This window comes from Mustela nivalis, assembly GCF_964662115.1.
Source record: "Mustela nivalis genome assembly, chromosome: 8".
Taxonomy (NCBI): domain Eukaryota; kingdom Metazoa; phylum Chordata; class Mammalia; order Carnivora; family Mustelidae; genus Mustela; species Mustela nivalis.
Window position 1 is genome coordinate 124,177,391 of NC_139027.1, and position 21,300 is coordinate 124,198,690.

Below are 21,300 nucleotides of genomic sequence, written 5' to 3' on the forward strand. Positions count from 1 at the left end.
GGTATTTCACTGAGTTTGAGTGCTCCTGGGCACTGCTCTTGAACTTGTGGGGTTGGGAGAGGAGGGGTGGGATGGAAGGTTCGGAAATGCTAACACTGCTAGTGTGTTTTCTAAGTACTGGCTGCCATCAAGGAATTCTGCCATGCAGTTCACCTATAACTTAAAATGTTTGCTTCTATGAACTGGTTAGCTGTAGACTGATGTGACATTACACTATAGTTTGTAAAAGTAACATTGAGCTGGGAAGGGTTAATGAACTAAAATTTTAATGCACGTTATCGGCAGTTCAAAACCTCAATTCTCTGTAGTTGTGTAATTTTCTTCGTTCATTGTTTTGCATGATACAAAAATCATAATTTTGGATCTGAATGCACAATTTCCTGTTTTTGAATTAGCTTGTGGTATCATAAAGCTTTTAATCTAACTTTTAAAAAGCTAAAAAGCTTCTTAACTTAATGTAAAATTTCACCATCTTTAAAGTATTTTATAATTACTGCTGTCCTTTGATTTGTTTCCATTTATTTCTATTATCTTGCAGCATCTTTTATCCAAATTCTTCTTTCTTATAAATCTTGTAAGTAGGAACCAGAAGCTTCTCCTTAATTGCAGTCATGTTTTTATTTTTTTCATAATTCCATTAAAAATTTTGATTGTCATTGTCTCTTGTAGTTTTTGCACTTGGGAAGAAAAATACTTTTCTGTGTTTTGAATGGGGAAGATTGTTGGCAAAAGCAAATTAATCTGCCTGAATCAGTCCCATTATTTCTGTACACTAGTCTGGTCATGTCATGAATTCCAGGACTTTGCACTAACTGTGTTTTGGCTTTTCTTTTTTTTTTTTTTTTTAAAGCTTTAAGCTTATTTTTATACAGATTTAGTGTTTGATTTGTATGCATTCTGCATGTAGTGTTTTTCAAATGTATTATTGCTGGATAGCTTATTCAGGACTAAAAATGGCTCATGGGAAGTTGCATAAAGATTTATGCTTGACTCTGCATTCTATTAAAAATAATTTAAACATTTCATGTAGAGTGATAAAAGATTTCAGAGTGATTTTCAATACACTGTGAAATCTTTTGTTAAAAATAAAAGCAACTTTCAAAGGGCTTCTGTTTCAGTGACAATGAATGACCATGATAATCTTTCTTACCAATCCAATTTTCTGATTTATCAACCTCAAGTTAGCTGCTGTCTGTGGTTGTTAAAATTCATTCTCATTTTGCTTGGTTGGGCGATTCTTTGGTGTGTGTTTTGGAGTTGGGTGGGTGGTGGGAATGCTCTCTCTTCCTCTCTACCCATTTCTCCTCCTTACTTTGCCCTCTCCCTAAAGTATACAAACTGGCATGGGCTTGCCCATTCGATTATGATGTCTGTCTGGGGTAATGTGTAAATTGCAGTAGCTATTTTTCTTAATGTTTAAGCATCATTCTGCAGGAGGAGGAAAAAGAATAAATAAGAGAAAAGCCAAATTCTTTTATTATATATCTGTATTCACATACAGATATATACACATGTACTCTGCTGATCAAAAATTCAGTTGAAGAATGCTTCTAGTAGAATCTATTAAGCTGATAATACCACTGTAAATTGTTACCATTTTCAAAGAAGATTTCAGAGAGCCCCTTCTGAAAAAAATTAAGACGTAGTTGCCAAACAAAAGCATTTTTGAATTCTATTTAACAATTTAATGACACCAACACTTGATCTTTGTGTCCAGGGTCCCATGAGCCTATTTGCATATTGACAAATATAATAAAATGCTCCTTTTCTCTCCTCAGCCATTACAACACAAGCTAGCATGGAGTTTCGGCGGAAAGGGTCACAAATGTCCACAGACACCATGGTTTCCAATCCTATGTTTGATGCAAGTGAATTTCCTGATAACTATGAAGCAGGAAGAGCTGAGGCTTGTGGGACACTGTGTAGGATTTTTTGTAGCAAGAAGACTGGAGAAGAGATTCTACCAGCTTATTTATCCAGGTCTTAGAATTTTTTTGTTTATTTTTCCATTTATATAGTTTTGATAGTGAAACTCTATTATAGCATGGCTTGGTAGGCTGAAGTGATAAGTAAATTTTGGTCTGAAATACTTTCAAATGTCTGTAAGTAATTGGAATTTGGGCTTGAAATTCTTGCATTTTACCTGTCTCATCAAATTTTGCAAAGATCCTTAAGATGCTTTTTATTTTAAAAGTATTATTTATTTCATCATATATGACTTTTCTTAATGATGGAGAGATTTGGAAGGATCACATTAATTAAATAGATTTTTAGCAGAATATTAGGTACTACAGATGGTCCAGAAATGTTAGCTGTAAATCCGGCCTCTGAGGAGCTTATTTTCTCAAGTGAGCAAAGGCATGTACATAAGTAATAATGATCCATTAGTAATAGGAAGTTGGTAGGAGAAAGGCAGAGGTCAAGTGCTGTGGGCCTTCAGAAGAAGCAGCAGTACACACTTACCCCAGGGGTTCAGGAAAGAGTTACAGAGAATGGGGTGATTTTGCTGGATTTAAGAAGGATAGGTAGCATTTAGCATACCTTAGCAGGTTGGGTATGGTCCTCTTAACCAAGTGGGTGACTTCAGCTATCTTGGTAAATGGCTTTGCCAGCCAATTCAGTTGCTCAGGCCAGAAACTAGGAGTCATTTTAGACTCTTCTCCCTCTTCATCTTTAGATGGTAAACCATCTGCTGCCTTTCTGTTACTTAACCCGCTTTCTAATCTCCACTCTGTCCTCACCGTGACACTTTAGATCTTGTCACTTTTTTCCTAAATTAACTTGTAGCGGCCTCCTATTTCTCTTGACTCTGTTTTCCTTCCTGAGCTGATCATTCACATAGCTGCTAAAGTGATCAACAAGATCATTCAGGTGTCTATACCTGTTGGGTTCTCAGGAATGACGATTAACTGAATTAGAGGGGACCAAGTGCAGAATTCTGTAGGCCTGAAACAAACTGGTACATGCAGGCAGCTAATCAGGAATATCTTAATGGGCTCTTGGCTTTAAGTAATAGGAAACTCCTTAGTGTGATTTAAGCAAAATGGTAATAAGTTACGAGAAACTGCTATTTAATACATTTTAAGGTCAGGACTTACAGCAGGGCCTCACAAAGGGCAGGGATCAGAAACTAAAAAGTGTTCAAGGAACAAAACAATTTTCTTCCTTTCTGTTTCTCTGTCTTCATGGTCTCCTAGAACTGCTTCATTCTTCTCTGCTGATTTTTTTCTTATATTCAGTAGGCTTCTGAGTTCCCAAATTCCATGGCTTTGGTCTAGATGAACAATTTCAGATACCTGGGAAGGAGGATCTGATTAATCAGGTGTCTTCCTCTGCTGTAGTCAACTACAACTATGTGGGTGGGTCACATGGATGGCTGGAGCTCATCCCTTGTGATGAGGGCATAGTCTCAGAAGGGAGACTGTGGGTTGGGGAGATACCCTGAAGTGTAAATAGCAATAAGGGAAAAGGCTGTGACCATGAACTTTCTGTCTGGCCCCTAAGACCAACCAAAAGAGCAGATTTGCTACAGGGCAAGTGATGAACCTAGTTATGAAACTGTTAAGTTTGAGATGCCTATAAAATATTAATCAACGAATATTTATCAAGTTCCTACTATGTGCCAGACACTGTGCATAGGAAGTACTGGAGTAATTAGTACAAATTATCAGTAATCAATAATTAGACATGACCTGCTTTCAAGTATTCAACACACTTTTGGTTAACAGGAGCTCACTTGAGAGGCATAGACTAGAGACTGATTCGATTATATTCAGGAGCTTAAAACCAGGTTAGTGCGAGAAAGAGCCTAGAGTGCAGCTTGACAGCCTGTTGGATACCAGTATAGGAGGCAGGCGGAGTAAGAGTGTCTATTACAGAAAACAGCTACAGAGGTCACAGAAGGAAAAGAAGAGAAGCGAGTAAAGGGTTGAATGCTTTAAAAAAGGCAGAGTAAGTTAAGACTTAGACATGTCTTCTGGATTTAGCAATTGAGAGGCTGTTGGTTATTTGCTGACATGGTTTCAACTGAATTCTAGGAGTAGAAGCTAGATTGCAGTGTTTTGAGTTGTGACCAGAAGGTAAGGAAGTTGTTTCCAAGAGGTTTGTGGAGAAAAGTGCCTCACAGTAGTAGAAGAGTTGACCGATATCATTGCTCTTGAATGATGGAAGATCAAACACGTAGTTGATTGGGGGTTAGGAGAGGAAGCTAAGGGGAAGGTGGGCTTAGGTGTATTCCTGAAAGGAGTCTTACTCAGACTTACCTCCATGTCATGGTAAATGCAGATTTCTTTCTTTCATTGTCCCCCCAGAAATGATGGGGAAGGGGAAAAGACACAACACACACCTTTTTTTTTTTTCCCCTTCAGGAATTGGGAAATACTGCAAAATTTTACTGGCATGGAATTCAGTTCACTAATTCCTCTAGTTTAGTGATAATTACTGCAGTCATTTGTTTTGGTGACTTCATATGCAGGCAGCTATAACTGAGTTGCAAGGCTTAACATTTCACGAAGGTGTAATAGACATGAATCTTTTTTCTCTTTTCATTAGGAAAGATAATTTGGTTCTTAGTATATTTGCTTTTGAATTGTTCTAACTCTAGTAATACCTTTTAAAGGATAGAAATAGTGAAGAGTGGAAATGGACTTTCAGATGACTGTGTAGAAAATATTAATAATTATGAAAACAGTTGACCAGCAGTTTATTTAAAATTTTTTTCTTGCTTTCCTAGATTTTACATGCTTTTAATTCAAGGTTTGCAGATAAATGATTATGTGTGCCATCCTGTCTTGGCCAGCGTTATTCTAAACTCCCCTCCTTTGTTCTGCTGTGACTTGAAAGGGATTGATGTTGTGGTTCCTTACTTTATTTCAGCTCTTGAAACCATTTTGCCTGACAGGTAAGCTCTCACTCTGTACTAGCATATCACTTGTGGGTTTGACTTGGTCTGTTTTTGTGCTTCCTCCCCGATTTCCTAATTTATCCTATGCAGTTGTCTTCATAACTCAAGGGGACTCAGGTCACATTACGTGAGCATAGAACATCCAGACACACCTCATCCCTGAATTCATTTAGTTCTAATTTGTCTTGGGCATGTTGAATCCTTTTTGGTTTGGTCTAGAGAGCTAAGAACAAACCAGCCTGGAGGTCCTATTTGTATAGAGTAGATGAAACGTTTGAAATCAATAAGTCAGGTTTTAGTTTTCTGTAACAGTTTAACATAGAAGTTCATACACACACAGGCAGAATATAAACACAGTGGAAAGTAGTTACTTCACTCTTTATGAAACCAAACCCAGTGCTTATATTGTGAAAAACTGACATAATGTATATTTGGCAATAGCTAAAAACAAGCTTTGGTTTGGAAATACCAATAGCTATTTCTTGTTTGTTTGTTTGTTTGTTTGTTTTTGGCAGAGAGCTCTCAAAATTCAAAAGCTATGTAAATCCAACAGAATTGAGAAGATCTTCCATTAATATCCTCCTTTCTTTGTTGCCCCTCCCTCATCATTTTGGCACAGTCAGATCTGAGGTAATGTTTTATTGAAGTTTTTTATATTCTATATTTTATTTTGTGAACTTAAGTCAAATTGTATTTTAAAAATGGAACATGAGCTTTTTAAAACTTTTCTCAGATTATTTCAATCAAATTGACAAAGTTGATTTTTCTTCTGTCAGCCAGCCAGCCTGGCTTGGTCTACTGTTTCAGGTAACAACAGCTAGTGAGAGCTAATAATAACGTGTGTTGTGTGAGTTAGTGCCAGCCTTAGCACAGGGGCTAGTACTGGTCAGATTGAAAGCCTTGCCTGTTAGCCTGGTCTCTGTCCACTGTAGGAGTTGCTACACGGGCATAGTGCACCACAGCAGTTGATGGTGAATATTGTTTGTTTCTTCCATAGGTGGTCCTGGAAGGAAAGTTTAGTAATGATGACAGCTCTTCATATGATAAACCAATAACTTTTTTGTCCCTGAAGTTGCGACTTGTGAATATACTAATAGGTGCCTTGCAAACAGAAACGGACCCCAACAACACTCAAATGATACTAGGTTTGTGTTCACACAGTTTTTTGTAAGAGAACCCATAGGCTGTTGACCCCAGGTATGCTTGGAAGGCAGGGGTCAGTGATGAAGCCTGAGCCCAATACAGCTGTATTTATTCTGAATCAGAGGCAGAATATGTTTGCTTTTGCATGTGCAAAAGTTTAAAGGGGTGAGATGAGGGAAGAGAAAAGCGTTACAGTTATCTTAGGGGGTCATTTTTGCTTAGTTTTATTTGTGCTATTTTTCTCTTTCCCTCTTGCCTTTCCTCTCTCCTCCTTTCCCTTTACTCCCTTCTTCCTTTTCTCCCACCCCCACCCCCCACCCCCACCCCCCCGCCCACCAATATCTGCGTTTTCCTCTGCATCCTGCCCATTGTGGCCCTGGGGAAGGATTCTGAGTTCGGTACAAATCTGGAAGTTGTGTCAGAACCCTACCAGGAGGAGACTGAGAAATAGATAGCTGTTGCTGTGCTTCCTCCCTTTTTTCTTAATGTTCTCTCTTGGTCTCCTGATCATACTGATTCTCTGTTTTATTTTTAGTTTTTAAAAATTTTTTTAAGATTTTATTTATTTATTTGTCAGAGGGGGGGGGGCACAAGCAGGGTGAGCGGCAGGCAGAGGGAGAAGCAAACTCCCCGTTGAGCAGGGAGCCTGGTGTAGGACTCGATCCTAGTACTCTGGGATCATGGCTTGAGCCAAAGGCAGACACTTAACTGACTGAGCCACAAAGGTGTCCCTGATTCTCTCTTTTAGATGGCTCATCACTATGCTCACTGCCATATATTAAGCCATATATATTGTTTTTCAGCTTGATTACTACAATTCTCTCTGTACTTTTGACTTTTCATCAAAGCCAAGAGCATGGCCATAGGTACAGGTGCTTTGAGGACAGTCCTAAAGAACTGAATGGAATGGCTTTCATCCTTGAGCAAATCTTATTGTAGAAAGAATATTCTCCCAAAGTGTCAGGTAATAACAGAGGGAAGAGCTGATTGCATGTCTTGTTCAGTGTCTTCACTGTTGAGAGAAGAAACCAACAGCAAGGAAGACCTTCATGGGGGGAAGTGGAGGTTAAATTTGATCTTGTAGGACAGAATTTGAATAGGCAGAAATGACGTTAGGTTTTCATTTCAGGAGACGAAATGTCGTTGCCAAAGAATTGGTGGTGGCAGGAATAGTTGGACTGAGTGTTCTCGAAGTATGTATAGTATGTTATGCAGTGAGAAGGTGGAATAAATAGGGAAGAATAAATCCTTTCATTTTGAACGAGTTGAAAGAACAGATTAAATCTTGCTATGGACATTGGGGAGGGTATGTGCTTTGGTGAGTGCTGTGAAGTGTGTAAACCTGGTGATTCACAGACCTGTACCCCTGGGGATAAAAATATATGTATATAAAAAATAAAAAATTAAAAAAAAAATCTTGCTATGAGGGGGCCTCCAAGTTGAGTTTTAGGTTATTGAAATAATGTATCACTTGAAATCAGATAATTTTCTACAGAGTTGTTTAGTTCTGCCTTACCCTTGCCCTGAAGAGCTCTGTATGTACATTTCAAGGAAGAGTCACTTGTCAGTTCTTGCCATAGATTGGCAAAGCTGTGTCTGTCCGCTCTTTATTTACTGTGGACAAGAGTACTCCCACACTGAGATGAGAAGCAGTGTGCTAAGCTCACCATCTTATTTCTGTTCTAGCCTTTCTAGGGTTGTAAGTTCCTTGATAGTAAATATGTGCAGCTTGCCTTCAAAATACGCAGCCAGGGGTAGCCCTCAACCGTGTGGCTTTAATCATTCTTAAAAAGCAGTCTGATCAAGGGCATGTGGGTGGCTCTGGTGGTTGAGTGTCCGACTGATGATTTCCTCTTGGATCATGATTTCATAGGTTGTGGAATCAAGCCCCACATCTCAAGCCCCAGGCTCTGTGCCCTGCAGGGAGTCTGCTTGAGATTCTCCCCTCTCCCTCTGCTCCTCACCCCACACATACCCTCTCCTTCTCTAGCTTACTTTCCCTCAAATAAATAAAATAAGTAAATAAATAAATCTTAAAAAAAAAAAGGGCAGTCTGATCAGAAAGATACAGCTGTGATTTTTGTTATTTTTCCTTTATTTCTAAAAGAACAGAATCAGTTTTTTAAAAGTATTCCATAATATTTTTCTTAGTTTGGGGGTACTGGGATGGCTCAGTTAGTTGGGCAGCTGCCTTTATCTCGGGTCATGATCCCAGGGTCCTGGGATCAAGTCCTGCATTGGGGTCTCTGGTGGGGGGCCTACTTCTCCCTCTTCCTCTGCCTGCTGCTCTGAATACTTGTGATCTATCTCTCTGCCTCTGTGTCCAATGAATGAATAAAATCTTTAAAATATGTGTATTTTTTTTTCTTAGTTTATAATAGCCTTGAAATTGAGATGCTTACATCTGGTCTGAAATACCAGTTAGTGGTCATATTTTTATATGGTTCAGTTTGACCTTCAAGTTTATTTTAGAAAATGTGGTGTTTTTTTTTTTTAAGATTTTTATTTATTTATTTGACAGAGATCACAGGTAGACAGAGAGGCAGACAGAGAGAAAGGAGGAAGCAGGCTCCCCGCTGAGCAGAGAGCCCGATGTGGAACTCGATCCCAGGACCCTGGGACCATGACCCGAGCCGAAGGCAGAGGCTTTAACCCACTGAGCCACCCAGGTGCCCCCAGAAAATGTGGTTTTAAAACACATTTGATGATTGATGAGATGGCAGATCAGAATTAGGGCATTTCTAAAGAGTGTTTTTTTCATACCAGTCCATAGATTTATTGGTAATATTATGGACATTTCAAGAGTAGTCAGCTAAAATCATATTCTTATCTCTTTGGAGATATGTTAGCCATTTTAATATTCTTATCATATATTTAAATAAAATGCTTTTTTTTTTCTCTTACAGGGGCAATGTTAAATATTGTTCAAGATTCAGCACTTTTAGAAGCCATTGGTTGCCAAATGGAGATGGTAAGAAGCATACCACATGTTATCTGTCAGAATATCAGCATCTGATTAGATGTAAATTGCATTCCAAAATGTTTGTCCTTGTGATTTTTAAAGGCATTTGTTTCTAAACTCAGCTCATTGATTCAGAAGGATCATATTTTAAAATAAGTATTTTGAGGTTTTTTTACCTTTCAGGGTTTCCTTAGCCATTCATCAGGTCCTTGAGAGATTCTGCACGAGACACATTTCAGCCAAATGCAGTCTTCATTTCTGGACAGTCTCTACTTAAAACTCTTAACTTCTTTATTGTGCTGGTGAACTGGCTTGAATAATCTAAGAGAAGCCCCCTATTCTATACTTCTTCCTAGTAGATCTAATGCTGTCCAGAAACAAGCATTGAGTTTATTCTTTTCCATCTCGTCAGCTCTTTGAGCTTCCCTAGACCAAAGCTTGAAGATCCCCAAAGCACCAATATTTCCAAATTAAAAAGCTTCCTGGAGACTCCCATTGCCCCTTGCCTCTGGCTTCAGAATAGGTGACCTCCCACCTGGAGTAGAGGCAGGACTGTGGAGAAATAGAGTATTCTGGAATGAGCTGGATAGATACAGGATGGGTGAGCAAATTATTATTAAGGAAATTATATTTGTATCCTAGTAGGTGGCTAATAATAATCAGCTGATCTGGATATAATGAATTTTGTTTATTGGAGGAAAAATGAGAGAAATCTTTAACATATAGCCCCTACATGTATAGGAGTTAATCTTTTTACTAACCATGATATCTTATTGTTTACATTCTGTGATGTAACTACATTTAAAAGTTACTGTTGCTTATTTGTGTTGTATTTTTAATAAGCTTGTACTCCTGAAGTTTTGCTTAGGAGGTATTGGGTAATTCTTTTTTTTTTTTAAAGATTTTATTTATTTATTTGACAGAGAGAGATCACAAGTAGGCAGAGAGGCAGGCAGAGAGAGAGAGAGGGAAGCAGGCTCCCCGCTGAGCAGAGAGCCCGATGTGGGACTCGATCCCAGTACCCTGAGATCATGACCTGAGCCGAAAGCAGCGGCTTAACCCACTGAGCCACCCACGCGTCCCGGTATTGGGTAATTCTTAAAGGACTCAGAGTCATTAGCTAGTGAAGTCAAGTGAAGATAGAAAAAGGACTTTGGCTGCCCCTTTGCAAAGAACACTGCGGAATGGACACCTATAATCATCAGACACTTCATACCCTTTAGTAGATGGTGTCTATGCAAAAACACCATTAGTAGTTTTAATCCCTTGTCAGTTTTTTTTTTTTTTTAAGATTTTTATTTATTTATTTGATAGACAGAGAAAGATCACAAGTAGGCAGAGAGGCAGGCAGAGAGAGAGGGGGAAGCAGGCTCCCCGCTGAGCAGGGAGCCCGATGTGGGGCTCAATCCCTGGACCCTGAGATCATGACCTGAGCTGAAGGCAGAGGCCTAAACCACTGAGCCACCCAGGCGCCCCCCCTTGTCAGTTTTTATCTGTGTATCAGTTTGTGCTACTTCTCTGGCCCATTCCGTTTTATCAGTATGGCTTTTAGTGACTGACTTCTATCTGTACTTGTCAATTTCGGGGGTAGTCCTCAAATATTTGATCCATTTGTATTTAACTAGGGTGGTGGAGAGAATAACCTGAAGAGTCATAGTCGCACTAATAGTGGTATTAGTTCAGCAAGTGGTGGAAGCACAGAACCCACAACTCCTGACAGTGAAAGACCTGCTCAAGCTCTCCTAAGGGATTATGGTAAGCCATGTTTGTTTTTTTGAAATCCAAAGATTATTGGTAACTTTTAATGCCCAGATACATAAAACAAAATCTTTCTAAACAAAATTTGAATGTTCATGATTTTAATGTATTTAAGTATTATACTTAAATGTATAAATTAAGTATAATACTTAATAACTTAATACTTATTACTCTAAAAGATTTTTAAAAAGTAAACAAATCTTGTAAAATTACCTCTATAGCTTTTAATAACTAGATTTTGGGTAGTTTTTTAGATGTTATAAATGATTACAGTGGGTGGCAATTTATGGGTTCTGTTACCAGCTACTGGTTATACAGAGAAGTAGAATGTGCTCTGCCTCAGGCTCTAATGAGAGAGCCAGCACATCAATTATTGCAGTATGGTAAGTGGAGTGATAAAATATACATTGGAACCCAGAGAATAGAGTCTTTGTGTTTAAAAACTACACCCTACTATAACTGGTTAGATTTTTTAGTCACAAATTTTAAGCAAAAGTGAAGAAGCATTTGCTAGCAGAGCATCCTATTCAGTGACGTCCTTTACCTTGGCACTTACTTTATGGGTTCTGTGAATTTGTGGGTGCCTTTTTTTAATACATATTATTAATATTGTGTTGAATCTCTGAGTGCTAGTCCAACATGACTGGAATGAAATCTAGATCCTTAGATATGAATTACCTGGAGAATTCATGAGCCTAGGAGTCTAGGCATGTTTAAGTTTGCTTTCAGTATCCTTGAGCACGTCAAATACATTGGGTCATCATGCGGTTATTCAGCAAATTTAAAAATTGCATTTATAAAGAAGTTATTTAAATTGTTATTCATTATGTTCATGGGTTTAAATATACTATAGGTGAAAATTTGTTTTTCATGCTTTCTAAAACACTTCCAAAGAACTTTTTGAATTATTGTATGTGTTCTAATATAAATGTTTGAAGTGATTATTGTTTGTTTCAGCCTTTTGAACTGGTGTTAGTGAGTTCTGGTTGTAATGTCGTAAAGTAGTTTTTACTAAGAAATCCAGATTTGTGTTAGTGTCGCATGAATGTCTCTCTTTAATGATCATTCCTTTTTCTGTTGTCACTGCCCTCTTTCTGATAGGATCGACAGGTATAATGTCCCTAAAGCTTCCTTTATAAATTCAATTTAATTTGTCCTAATTTTTTATTAGCTAAGTAGTGATTACTTTTAAATGTAGAACTGGAGGCCAAATAAAAACATGGCGACTTGGTTATCTAATTCTTTTAGAAGTATTAAAGTAGCTTTAGAGAATTAAATGTCAAAATATGTTTGAGAAGGCATTGCATGTGACTTTTGATAGTTTAAACCCTGAAAATAATTTCAGCAGATGTTTTAGGGTATTCTTAGTGTCTGAGGAGATTCTAAGATGTGAATTTTCTTTTCTGTAAAATTCCACGGATATAATTGATAGCGTTTTCATTGTTTTTTTGAAAATGTAACTCTCTATGAGTTAATTAAGAAATTTTAAGATATATCAAACTGCCAAATCCTAGTGGATGTCTGTGTAAAAGTACCTGAGCTGGGAGCTAAAAGCTGCTTCAGTCCAGTGTGTGTGCCCTATGCACTGTTGTTTAGTCAGGCTTAATGCTCAGGCCCATGGGGTGGGGAGCATAGCACTGTGTGGGTGCCCGTCATGCTCACTGTGGCTGCTGTGGTCTGTGCCTGGTGGAATGCTGTGCTTCTTGTTACTAATGCTTAGTTGTTTTCCCTCCCTGTGGGATGTGGCATTGGGGTTATATCCTAGCTCTTAATACAGATTCAGCTGCTGGGCTCCTGATTCGCAGCATTCATCTTGTCACCCAAAGACTCAACTCCCAGTGGCGCCAAGACATGAGCATATCACTGGCAGCTCTAGAGCTCCTTTCTGGCCTGGCAAAGGTGAGGAGAACAGTCCTTTTATTTTAGCCCAATAGCTGTGGACCGTGAGTCCTTTCCCTTTATTGCTTTACTCCTTGATGTGGGTATTACAGTGTTGCTCATACTCAAAACAGTTTTATCCAGAGTGTGCAAAAATGGGCCTCCAAGTGAAATTTTACAACGTGAACATTACTTTTTTAAATAAGTTCAAAGATTATGAATGATACTTTTGCTGTTAAGTTACAGGAAACCTTTCAATACTTGCTATTTATTTGCATATGATAATAGAATACCTGTTGGTTTTGTATTTGTTTATAATACCCTTACATTTTCAACATGACATTTTGTGTCATTGTAGGATCATCTGATTTTAATAAATGCACACAAAAATATGCATAAATCTCAAAATATTTATGCTGAATAGAAGCCAGGCCTCCAAAAAAGAATACAATACATTTTTTTTTGTATAAAACTCTAAAAAATGCAGATTAACCTGTATTGACAGAACGCAGATCAGTAATAACCTAAGGAAGGGGCATAAAGGAAGTGGAAGAGGGGATTAGAAGATACATGAGGACATTTTGGGAGGTGATGGATATGTCTACTGTTTTGATTTTGGTGATAGTTCACAAGTGTATACTTATGCCAGAATTTATAAAATTGTTCACTTTAAATAGTTTTAAATAGTTTAAATAGTTTCCTGTATGTTAATTATACCTCTGAGCAGCTACACAGAATTTTATAGCCCATAGAGCATCACTGCAGAATTGGGTTAGGGGGCTTCAGAAATGTATACGCATCCCATTGCCAACTATTCTTTTGATAGTTGGCAATGATGAATAGGTACACCCCAGGGGTTTAGGTTTTTAGGCAATGAAAAAATAGGCTAAAATGAAATAACTGTTTTATTTATTTATTTTTAAAAATATTTTTATTTATTTATTTGACAGAGATCACAGGCAGGCAGAGAGGCAGGCAGAGACAGAAGGAGAGGAAGCAGAGCAGAGAGCCCGATGTGGGGCTCGATCCCAGGACCCTGGGATCATGACCTGAGCCGAAGGCAGAGGCTTTAACCCACTGAGCCACCATGCTTTTTGATTTTATAGAATATTATGATATACTTGAAATATTCTGTTCCTTTGTATAAATATTTTATTTTTTTATTTTAAAGATTTATTTATTTATTTTAGAGCATGGGAGAAAGGGCAAAGGGAGAGGGGGGAGAGAATCTCAAGGACACTCCACCCCCTAGCACAGAGCCCGACATGGGACTCGATCTCACAACCCTGAGATCATGACCCAAGCCAAAATCAAGAGATGAACACTCAATTGATTGAGCCACTTGCATTTGTGTAAATAATATTTTAAAAAGTGAGGCTTCCTGTGTTGTATCCCAGTGTCAGAAAGGTCAGGCTACAGTGTAGATAGTTTGAAATCAGTACAATGGTTCCTGGCTAACTGTGTTCCCCATATGAATATGCTCAGGTGAAGGTGATGGTTGACTCTGGAGACCGGAAGCGAGCCATCAGTTCCGTGTGCAGCTACATTGTGTACCAGTGTAGTCGGCCAGCTCCTCTTCACTCCCGGGATCTGCACTCCATGATTGTAGCAGCTTTTCAATGTCTCTGTGTCTGGCTGACAGAGCACCCTGATATGCTTGATGAAAAGGTTAGATTACTAGATCTTAAAACAGGAAGGAGAAACAAAAATGTATGTTGGGAAGACACCTCTTAAAAGGAATATTTAAATACAATATTACATACTTTAAACTGAATATTCTTGTTATATTTCGGTAGAACACTTGTCCTCTTGAGCATAGCTCAAAAATTGTCATCATGCTTAATTAATTAATTTGGTTGCAAATTAACACAATAGAGAACTTCTTTTGAAAGATAGAGCCTTCACTAATTTATCTGAACTATCAAGAAAATTCTTTCCTGAAAGGATGTGGTAGTTTCAAGATGGCCAAAAGGCACTTTGGTCACTCTTCAAACTTTGAAGGGCAATTGGTAGCCAGGCTGAAAACCTAGAGCACAACTTGCCATTAGTGGTTTGGCTGTATATAAAAATTTCGTTTCACATATTTTCCACTTTCAAGTAGGCACAGATATCTAAGCTGGTTTCCCTTGCCATTGTTCCATTTAATATTTTCCTTATAGGGAGGCAGACAGTTATCAAGAATTCATAGTATAAATAAGAGATATCAGGCCCATTTAGTATTTATAGAGAGCTTTATATCATTTTAAAATAATACTATTGATTAAATCTTAGTTACTTTCATTATGGCTTCTTAAGTTATGGTACCAAAGAATTGCTTAAGAATAACAGTAACTGATGAACTTCTCTTTGGATAATCTCGTGTCTTAATGTCTTAAACCACCCCAGGTTTAATTGAATTACTATTCTCTTAAACTTGGACTTTCGTGATTTTTGTAATCTGTGGTAATTTTATAAGAATTATGATTGATAAGATTGAATTCAATTTATCATTATTATTTAACTCTGAGCATTCAAATATAGTACTTTAAAGAAAAATTAGGGGGCAAAGTTTATTATATTATTGTGAAATTAATGTACACCTATTAAAGTGAGAAGGAAACTGCAGCCCACCACTAAAACACAACCACTGTTGCATATTGCTGTAGTTCCTTATCTTCTCATAAAATAGGTGTATTACAAAAACTGATTTGCCTTTCCTGCTTCTAGGACTGCCTTAAGGAGGTATTGGAGATTGTGGAACTGGGTATTTCAGGAAGTAAGTCCAAGAACAGTGAGCAAGAGGTCAAGTACAAAGGAGATAAGGAGCCTAATCCTGCGTCTATGAGGGTAAAGGATGCTGCAGAAGCCACCCTAACATGGTATGAAAGTGACTGCAAAGGGATTGCGCCTGGCAATTAGATGGGGTTAGCTATCATGCATGTTGTTTCCTCTCCTCCCCAGCTGTTCAGCATGAAGTGATGTAACCTACTAGGATGCTTTTTCTTTAGAAATAAAATGGAAAGGAAAAACTTATTTTGGGGACCAAAAGAAACCAGGAATGTGGGGCTGAGAGTTTGGGTCCTTGTTTTTCTGTGCTAGTTGGCATTAATTGAAGTCGTATCACATTAGAGTTAGAAAGGATCTTGGAGAGCCTTACTCTTCCTCTTCACTTTGGTACCTGAGTCCAGAGATGGGATCTGCCTGAGCTCCCTCTATTAAGTCTCCTGCTTCTTAGCTCAGTGGTGTGTATTCTCTTAAATTTATAGTACATATTAGAAGTGCATTCAGTCAAGATTTATGAGCTCCCTCTTATGAACTTGTAATAGGATTGTAAAGATACATCAGATTCGGTCACCACCCTAAAAGAGCTTCTTGTCCAATATGGAAGATGAGAGATGAACACAAATAGCTATAATGTTAGGTGGAGAGTAAGTGCTGTAGGAAGAGAGGTATAATAACATGCTTGACAGGGGAAATGAATACTACTAGACAAGGGGAAATCAAAGATTTCTGGAGAAGATGACTTTGGACCTGACTTTTACAGGATGGGTGAAGTTTCATCAAAAGCTGGATTACAGAGTAGTTAAGGCAGCAAGAAGATTTCTATTCTAATCATTTTGGTAGTGAAGGGATGGAGACAGGTTGGAACCTTAGAAAAGGTTAGAGATTCCTTAACAGAGATTCCTGAGAGAGTTTGCATTTGGCTGGCAAGTGGGGAGAGTGGAAAGAGGGAAGGAAGGCATTTATGGATTGAAGGGAAGGGTTGAGTGGAGATGATTAGGTAGAATCACAATACAGATGGAAAGATGGGGCTTATGAAAGGGTAATTGTGGGTGAAGACACAGAAAACATAAAAGCAGGAAGGAGGATGTCCGGTCAATCAGTATTGGCTCATCTTGGTCTTAAAGTGGTGGGCTAGACTGCTTGCAGATTTGTATCTAAATCAGCCCTTACCAGGATCCCAGAATCTTTTTGAGTTCAGTGGTCTATTTATCACTTGGGGCATGGACAGTAAAGTTGGATTTATTTCTCTTACTCATGGCCTTTGGTCATTCAGTACATTTTTAGAATCATGCATGCATTAGTTCAGTCTTGCTTACTGCACTAGCTAGGCTTTCGGTGTGCTTCTGGAGGTTTGGCTAATAGTTAGAAAATCAGAAAAATGTGAATGCAATTGTTTAAATGTACTTACACAGGCAGTGAGTACTAGAAATAATAAAAGTTGAGAGGGGTACCTGGATGGCTCAGTGTCCAACTCTTGGGTTTTGTTTTTGAAGATTTTATTTATCTGAGAGAGAGAGAGTATGCGTGAGCGGAGGAAAGGACAGAGGAAGAAGCAGACTCCCCCCGAGCAGGGGGCCTGATGTGGCGCTTGATCCCAGGGCCCTGAGCCAAACGCAGACACTTAACTGAGCCACCCAGGCGTCCTTCCAGCTCTTGGTTTTTGGCTCAGGTCATGTAAGATTGAGCCCCAAGTTGGGTTTTGCAGCCAGCGGAGACTCTGCTCAATGATTAGCTTCCTCTGCTCCTCCCGGCCCTCGTGTGTGTGCGTGCATGCATGCGCACTCCTGCATGCACACCCATGAGCATGTGTTCTCTCTCTTTCAAATAAATCTTTAAGAGAGAAGACCATTTGGGGGTGGGGTAGACTGAAAAGCTTTATAAAAGAAATGAGCTTTAATATGTGCCTGGAAGAGTAAGAAGGATATGGAGAGAAAGGGGGAGAGTCCTTCTCACTGGGAACTCTGTATTATACAAAAGTTAAGTTGGCTATATCCTAGCCTGGGTGGGGCATTCCTGTGAGAATATGACGCTGTAAGAACGGGGTATGTGCTCAGAATGAGTAGTGAGCCCTGGCTTCCAGGCCACCCAGCTAGTGGTTATCTAGGTGGTTCATCTGTTTTATCTGCAGCAGTCTTGTTTCTTCTGCCAACTCCACAAATGGTATCTCCAGTTACCAGTCCTGAAGAGGGCCCTGCAGAGTACCGTCGTCATGAAACCCGTCCCAAATCAAATATCTTCCTTAAAATTACTGCTTTATGTCTGTATCACTGCTGTTTTCCAGTTATGCAAACAGAAACCTTTGTCTTTTTTGTCTGATATAGCTCTACTTTTTCTGTCATTCCCGATATGAAACCAGTGACTAAGTCCAGTAGACTTTATTTTTAGAAGTATTTCCTCCATCCCCTCTAACCTCAGCATCCTGGTCTAGGCTCTTCTCACTTCTTGCCTAATTTCCCTGTTTTTAATCTCACCCTGTTCATCTTGCATTCCATTTTTTAATTCATCCTTAGGCACTGTTTTTTTGATTTTTTGGTTTTTTTTTTCTGCTGCTTAAGCAATTGAAAACTGAATAGATCTCTGTTTCTTGCCATGTTGTCTGAACTCCTTGTCTGGTTGTCAAGGCTCTCCTTACTCTGTCCCCACTCATACTGTTTGATCTTTCCCAGCATATCCCTTTTGCCGTAGAGGGACCTGACAGGCCATTTGTGGGCATGTTTTTACCTGTCTCTGTGTGTTCCCTGGGTTTCATGACTGCCCTCTTTCCCTCGTGCTCACATCCTCCCCTGCTCAGTGTTCACATCACTTCTGGTTCCCTCCAGGGGACGTTCCTTGGCTATTCTGCTTCTTAATGATAGCTCTCTTCTCTGCCTCTGTGCTCATTCAGTCAGACCCAACTGCATAGTATGGAATTCTATACTGTCACGATCATATCTGGTTGTATCTGATACATGCTAGTGTTGTCTCCATAACTTGGGTAGAGGCGGCATTTCCGTCTTCAGCATCTCACAATGCTAAGAATAGTAGCATCATCTCCTTCATGTAATAATACAAATTCAGAGTTAGGACTTTTGGAACACCTTTCAGCAGCCCCTCTGCCTAAGCCACCTGTAAGACACGTATACCGAGTTATTTTGTCTCTAATTTTGGGATACTCTAACCCCTAGGGTTCCCATTTCATTTTTGTGTTTTTTTTTTTTTAAGATTTTGTTTATTTATTTGACAGATAGAGACCATAAATAGGTAGAGAGGCAGGCAGAGAGAGAGAGGAGGAAGCAGGCTCCCTGCTGAGCAGAGAGCCCGATGCGGGACTTGATCCCAGCACCCTGGGATCATGACCTGAGCCGAAGGCAGAGGCTTTAACCCACTGAGCCACCTAGATGCCCCTTCATTTTTATTGTTAAAATTTTGATGTTTACACTGAACTGAAATCTCTCCCACTTTAACTTCTACTCACTATTGGTTCTAATTCAAATTCTTGCTAGTGGAGTCCTCTTTCCAGGCGGTAACAATGTCTGACAATAGTGCTCATGAAGATAGTGATTTGTTTTTGTCAGTACATTAAGCTATTTGTTAAAAGACGGAGCTTCAAGTACCTTTATCATCCCGGTCATTCTTCTCTCGGAGGTGTGGGTTTCACTACTTAGGTACCTCTTAAAGGCGTTGAGTATAATATTCTAGGTGAGTTGGATGATCTTTACGCTCTGTAGGATATTATATTTGGATTCAAATGTACTTTGAGGTTGCATTGGGTTTTGAGAACTTATAATTTGCATGAAGTAACTAAAATTAGAGTCTTTTTCACACATTTATCTTTTGTCTGTTTTTCTCATCGTGTACTTACTTGTTTGGGGTATTTGGATGTACAGAACTCTACATTTAAACTTGAGATCTCTTTATGTAAGATTTATCTCATTATTTGGATCCCAACTCTTCCTTGACATGTTAACTCTGCAGTTCAACTTTTGGTCAACAGCAGATTTAATGAGCCTGCTATATGTGTGTCCTAATCAAAGACACTGGTGTAAATACTAAACAGAGGTAGACCCACAAAGCACACCATCAGAGATTTCCATTCAGGTTGACAGGGATTTTTCAATGTCATCCCAAGGTTATCACAATACACTGTCAAATACTTGTATGTCTTGATTTCAGAGACCATGCTCTGGCCTTTCCAGTCTAGTTATTATCAGAAGAGTAAATGTTGTTAGGCTGGTATGATTGATCTCAGTAATCCATTTCCTTGCCAGCAGCCCATTTGATATTGTCTTAGAATCTTGCTTGGAACATGCCAACTCACATGGTCCGTATACTTTGTGACATCTGTCTCTGTCCCATATTAGAAATCTGAAGTCACATTTTCCCATTTCTGCTTTGCTGGTATATCACCTGTTTTTCCACAAAACCTTAGAGGCTTGAACTCACCATCAGATTCTCCTGGTCTTTGAAATTTTTAGACCATCCTCCTCCTAGGAGAGAAAATTTGGGGTGGAAAACTTCTGGAGCAGCGTTGCCTTCCATTATCAGAGGTATTTGCATTCAGGCATTAGAATGAAGGAGAAAGGGAGAAGCCACTCAAGCTAAGGATTGAGATGACAAAAATGTGTTGGGGAGCGTTAGTTTTTCCAAATGAAGTGCATATTGGGAAGGCCTTGTGGCACACTGGTAGTATGTTGGACTCCAAATGAGATGCATATGAGGACCACAAGGTAAAATCATTACAAGATACTTTCTGTGCTTCAGTTTCTTCATTATAAAATGGGAATAATAATAGTACTCACCTCAGAGGGTTGTTCTGATAGCTAAATAAAAGAATGTGTGTAAAGTGCTTAGACCAGTGCCTCATGATAAGTGCCAGTTATTATTAGTTTTTTATAGTTTTTGAAATTATGTTGTGTTAGTTACCATATAGTACATCATTAGTTTTGGTTGTAGTGCTCCATGATTCATTGTTTGCGTATAACACTCCATGCTCCATGCGATCTGTGTCCTCCTTAATACCCACCACCGGGCCAGCTCATCCCCTCACCCTTCTTCCTTCTAAAACCTGAAGTTTGATTCCTGGGGTCCCTAGTCTGTCATGGTTTGTCTCCCCCTCTGATCTCCACCCCCCCTTCATTTTTCCCTTCCTTCTTCTTATGTCCTCCATGCTATTCCTTATGTTCCACAAATAAGTGAAACCATATGATAATTGTCTTTCTCTGTTGACTTATTTCACCCAGCATAATCTCCTCCAGTTCCATCCATGTTGATGCAAATGTTGCGTGCCAGTTATTATTGTTAATTGAATGTATGCAGAAATCTCTATGGACATAAACATTTCTGAATGTTAATTAAGTTTTATTTGGTTGAATTCCGGTTTACAAAACATTTTTTTCTTAAATATTCTTATTTAGTAATTATAGGTGTTTTGTAAATTGTACTATTAGTGCCTTCAGTCTTTTTTTTTTTTTAAGATTTTATTTATTTATTTGACAGATAGGGATCACAAGTAGGCAGAGAGGCAGGCGGGGGGGGGGGGGGAGGGGAAGCAGGCTCCCCACTGAGCAGAGAGCCTGATGCAGACTCGATCCCAGGACCCTGAGATCATGACCTGAGCTAAAGGCAGAGGCTTAACCCACTGAGCCACCCAGGTGCTCCAATGCCTTCAGTCTTATCTGTAAAATTAGGATAATGTCTCCTCAGGGCCACACAGTGAGAAGGCAGCAAGCCCTGGTTCCTGGTTGCTTAAAAATCACTTATCAGGGCGCCTGGGTGGCTCAGTGGGTTAAGCCGCTGCCTTCGGCTCAGGTCATGATCTCAGGGTCCTGGGATCAAGTCCCGCATCGGGCTCTCTGCTCAGCGGAGAGCCTGCTTCCCTCTCTCTCTCTCTGCCTGCCTCTCCATCTACTTGTGA

The 21,300-nt window shown here is 39.2% G+C and overlaps 1 protein-coding gene across 8 annotated transcripts in view; it reads left to right on the forward strand.

Annotated features, from left to right (window-relative positions):
- Positions 1-21,300, forward strand: part of RALGAPB (Ral GTPase activating protein non-catalytic subunit beta) — an 81,956-nt gene that overhangs the window by 32,917 nt on the left and 27,739 nt on the right. For 2 of the 8 annotated variants that reach the window (XM_082746322.1, XM_082746323.1), the window contains exons 10-19: positions 539-574; positions 1,779-1,980; positions 4,733-4,900; positions 5,419-5,533; positions 5,901-6,048; positions 8,953-9,017; positions 10,634-10,772; positions 12,532-12,665; positions 14,130-14,312; positions 15,351-15,502. In XM_082746322.1, coding sequence (XP_082602448.1) covers positions 539-574; positions 1,779-1,980; positions 4,733-4,900; positions 5,419-5,533; positions 5,901-6,048; positions 8,953-9,017; positions 10,634-10,772; positions 12,532-12,665; positions 14,130-14,312; positions 15,351-15,502 — 1,342 coding nt within the window. The remainder of the gene's footprint in view (positions 1-538; positions 575-1,778; positions 1,981-4,732; positions 4,901-5,418; positions 5,534-5,900; positions 6,049-8,952; positions 9,018-10,633; positions 10,773-12,531; positions 12,666-14,129; positions 14,313-15,350; positions 15,503-21,300) is intronic. The other 6 variants (XM_082746325.1, XM_082746324.1, XM_082746326.1 and 3 more) reach the window with 6 other exon arrangements.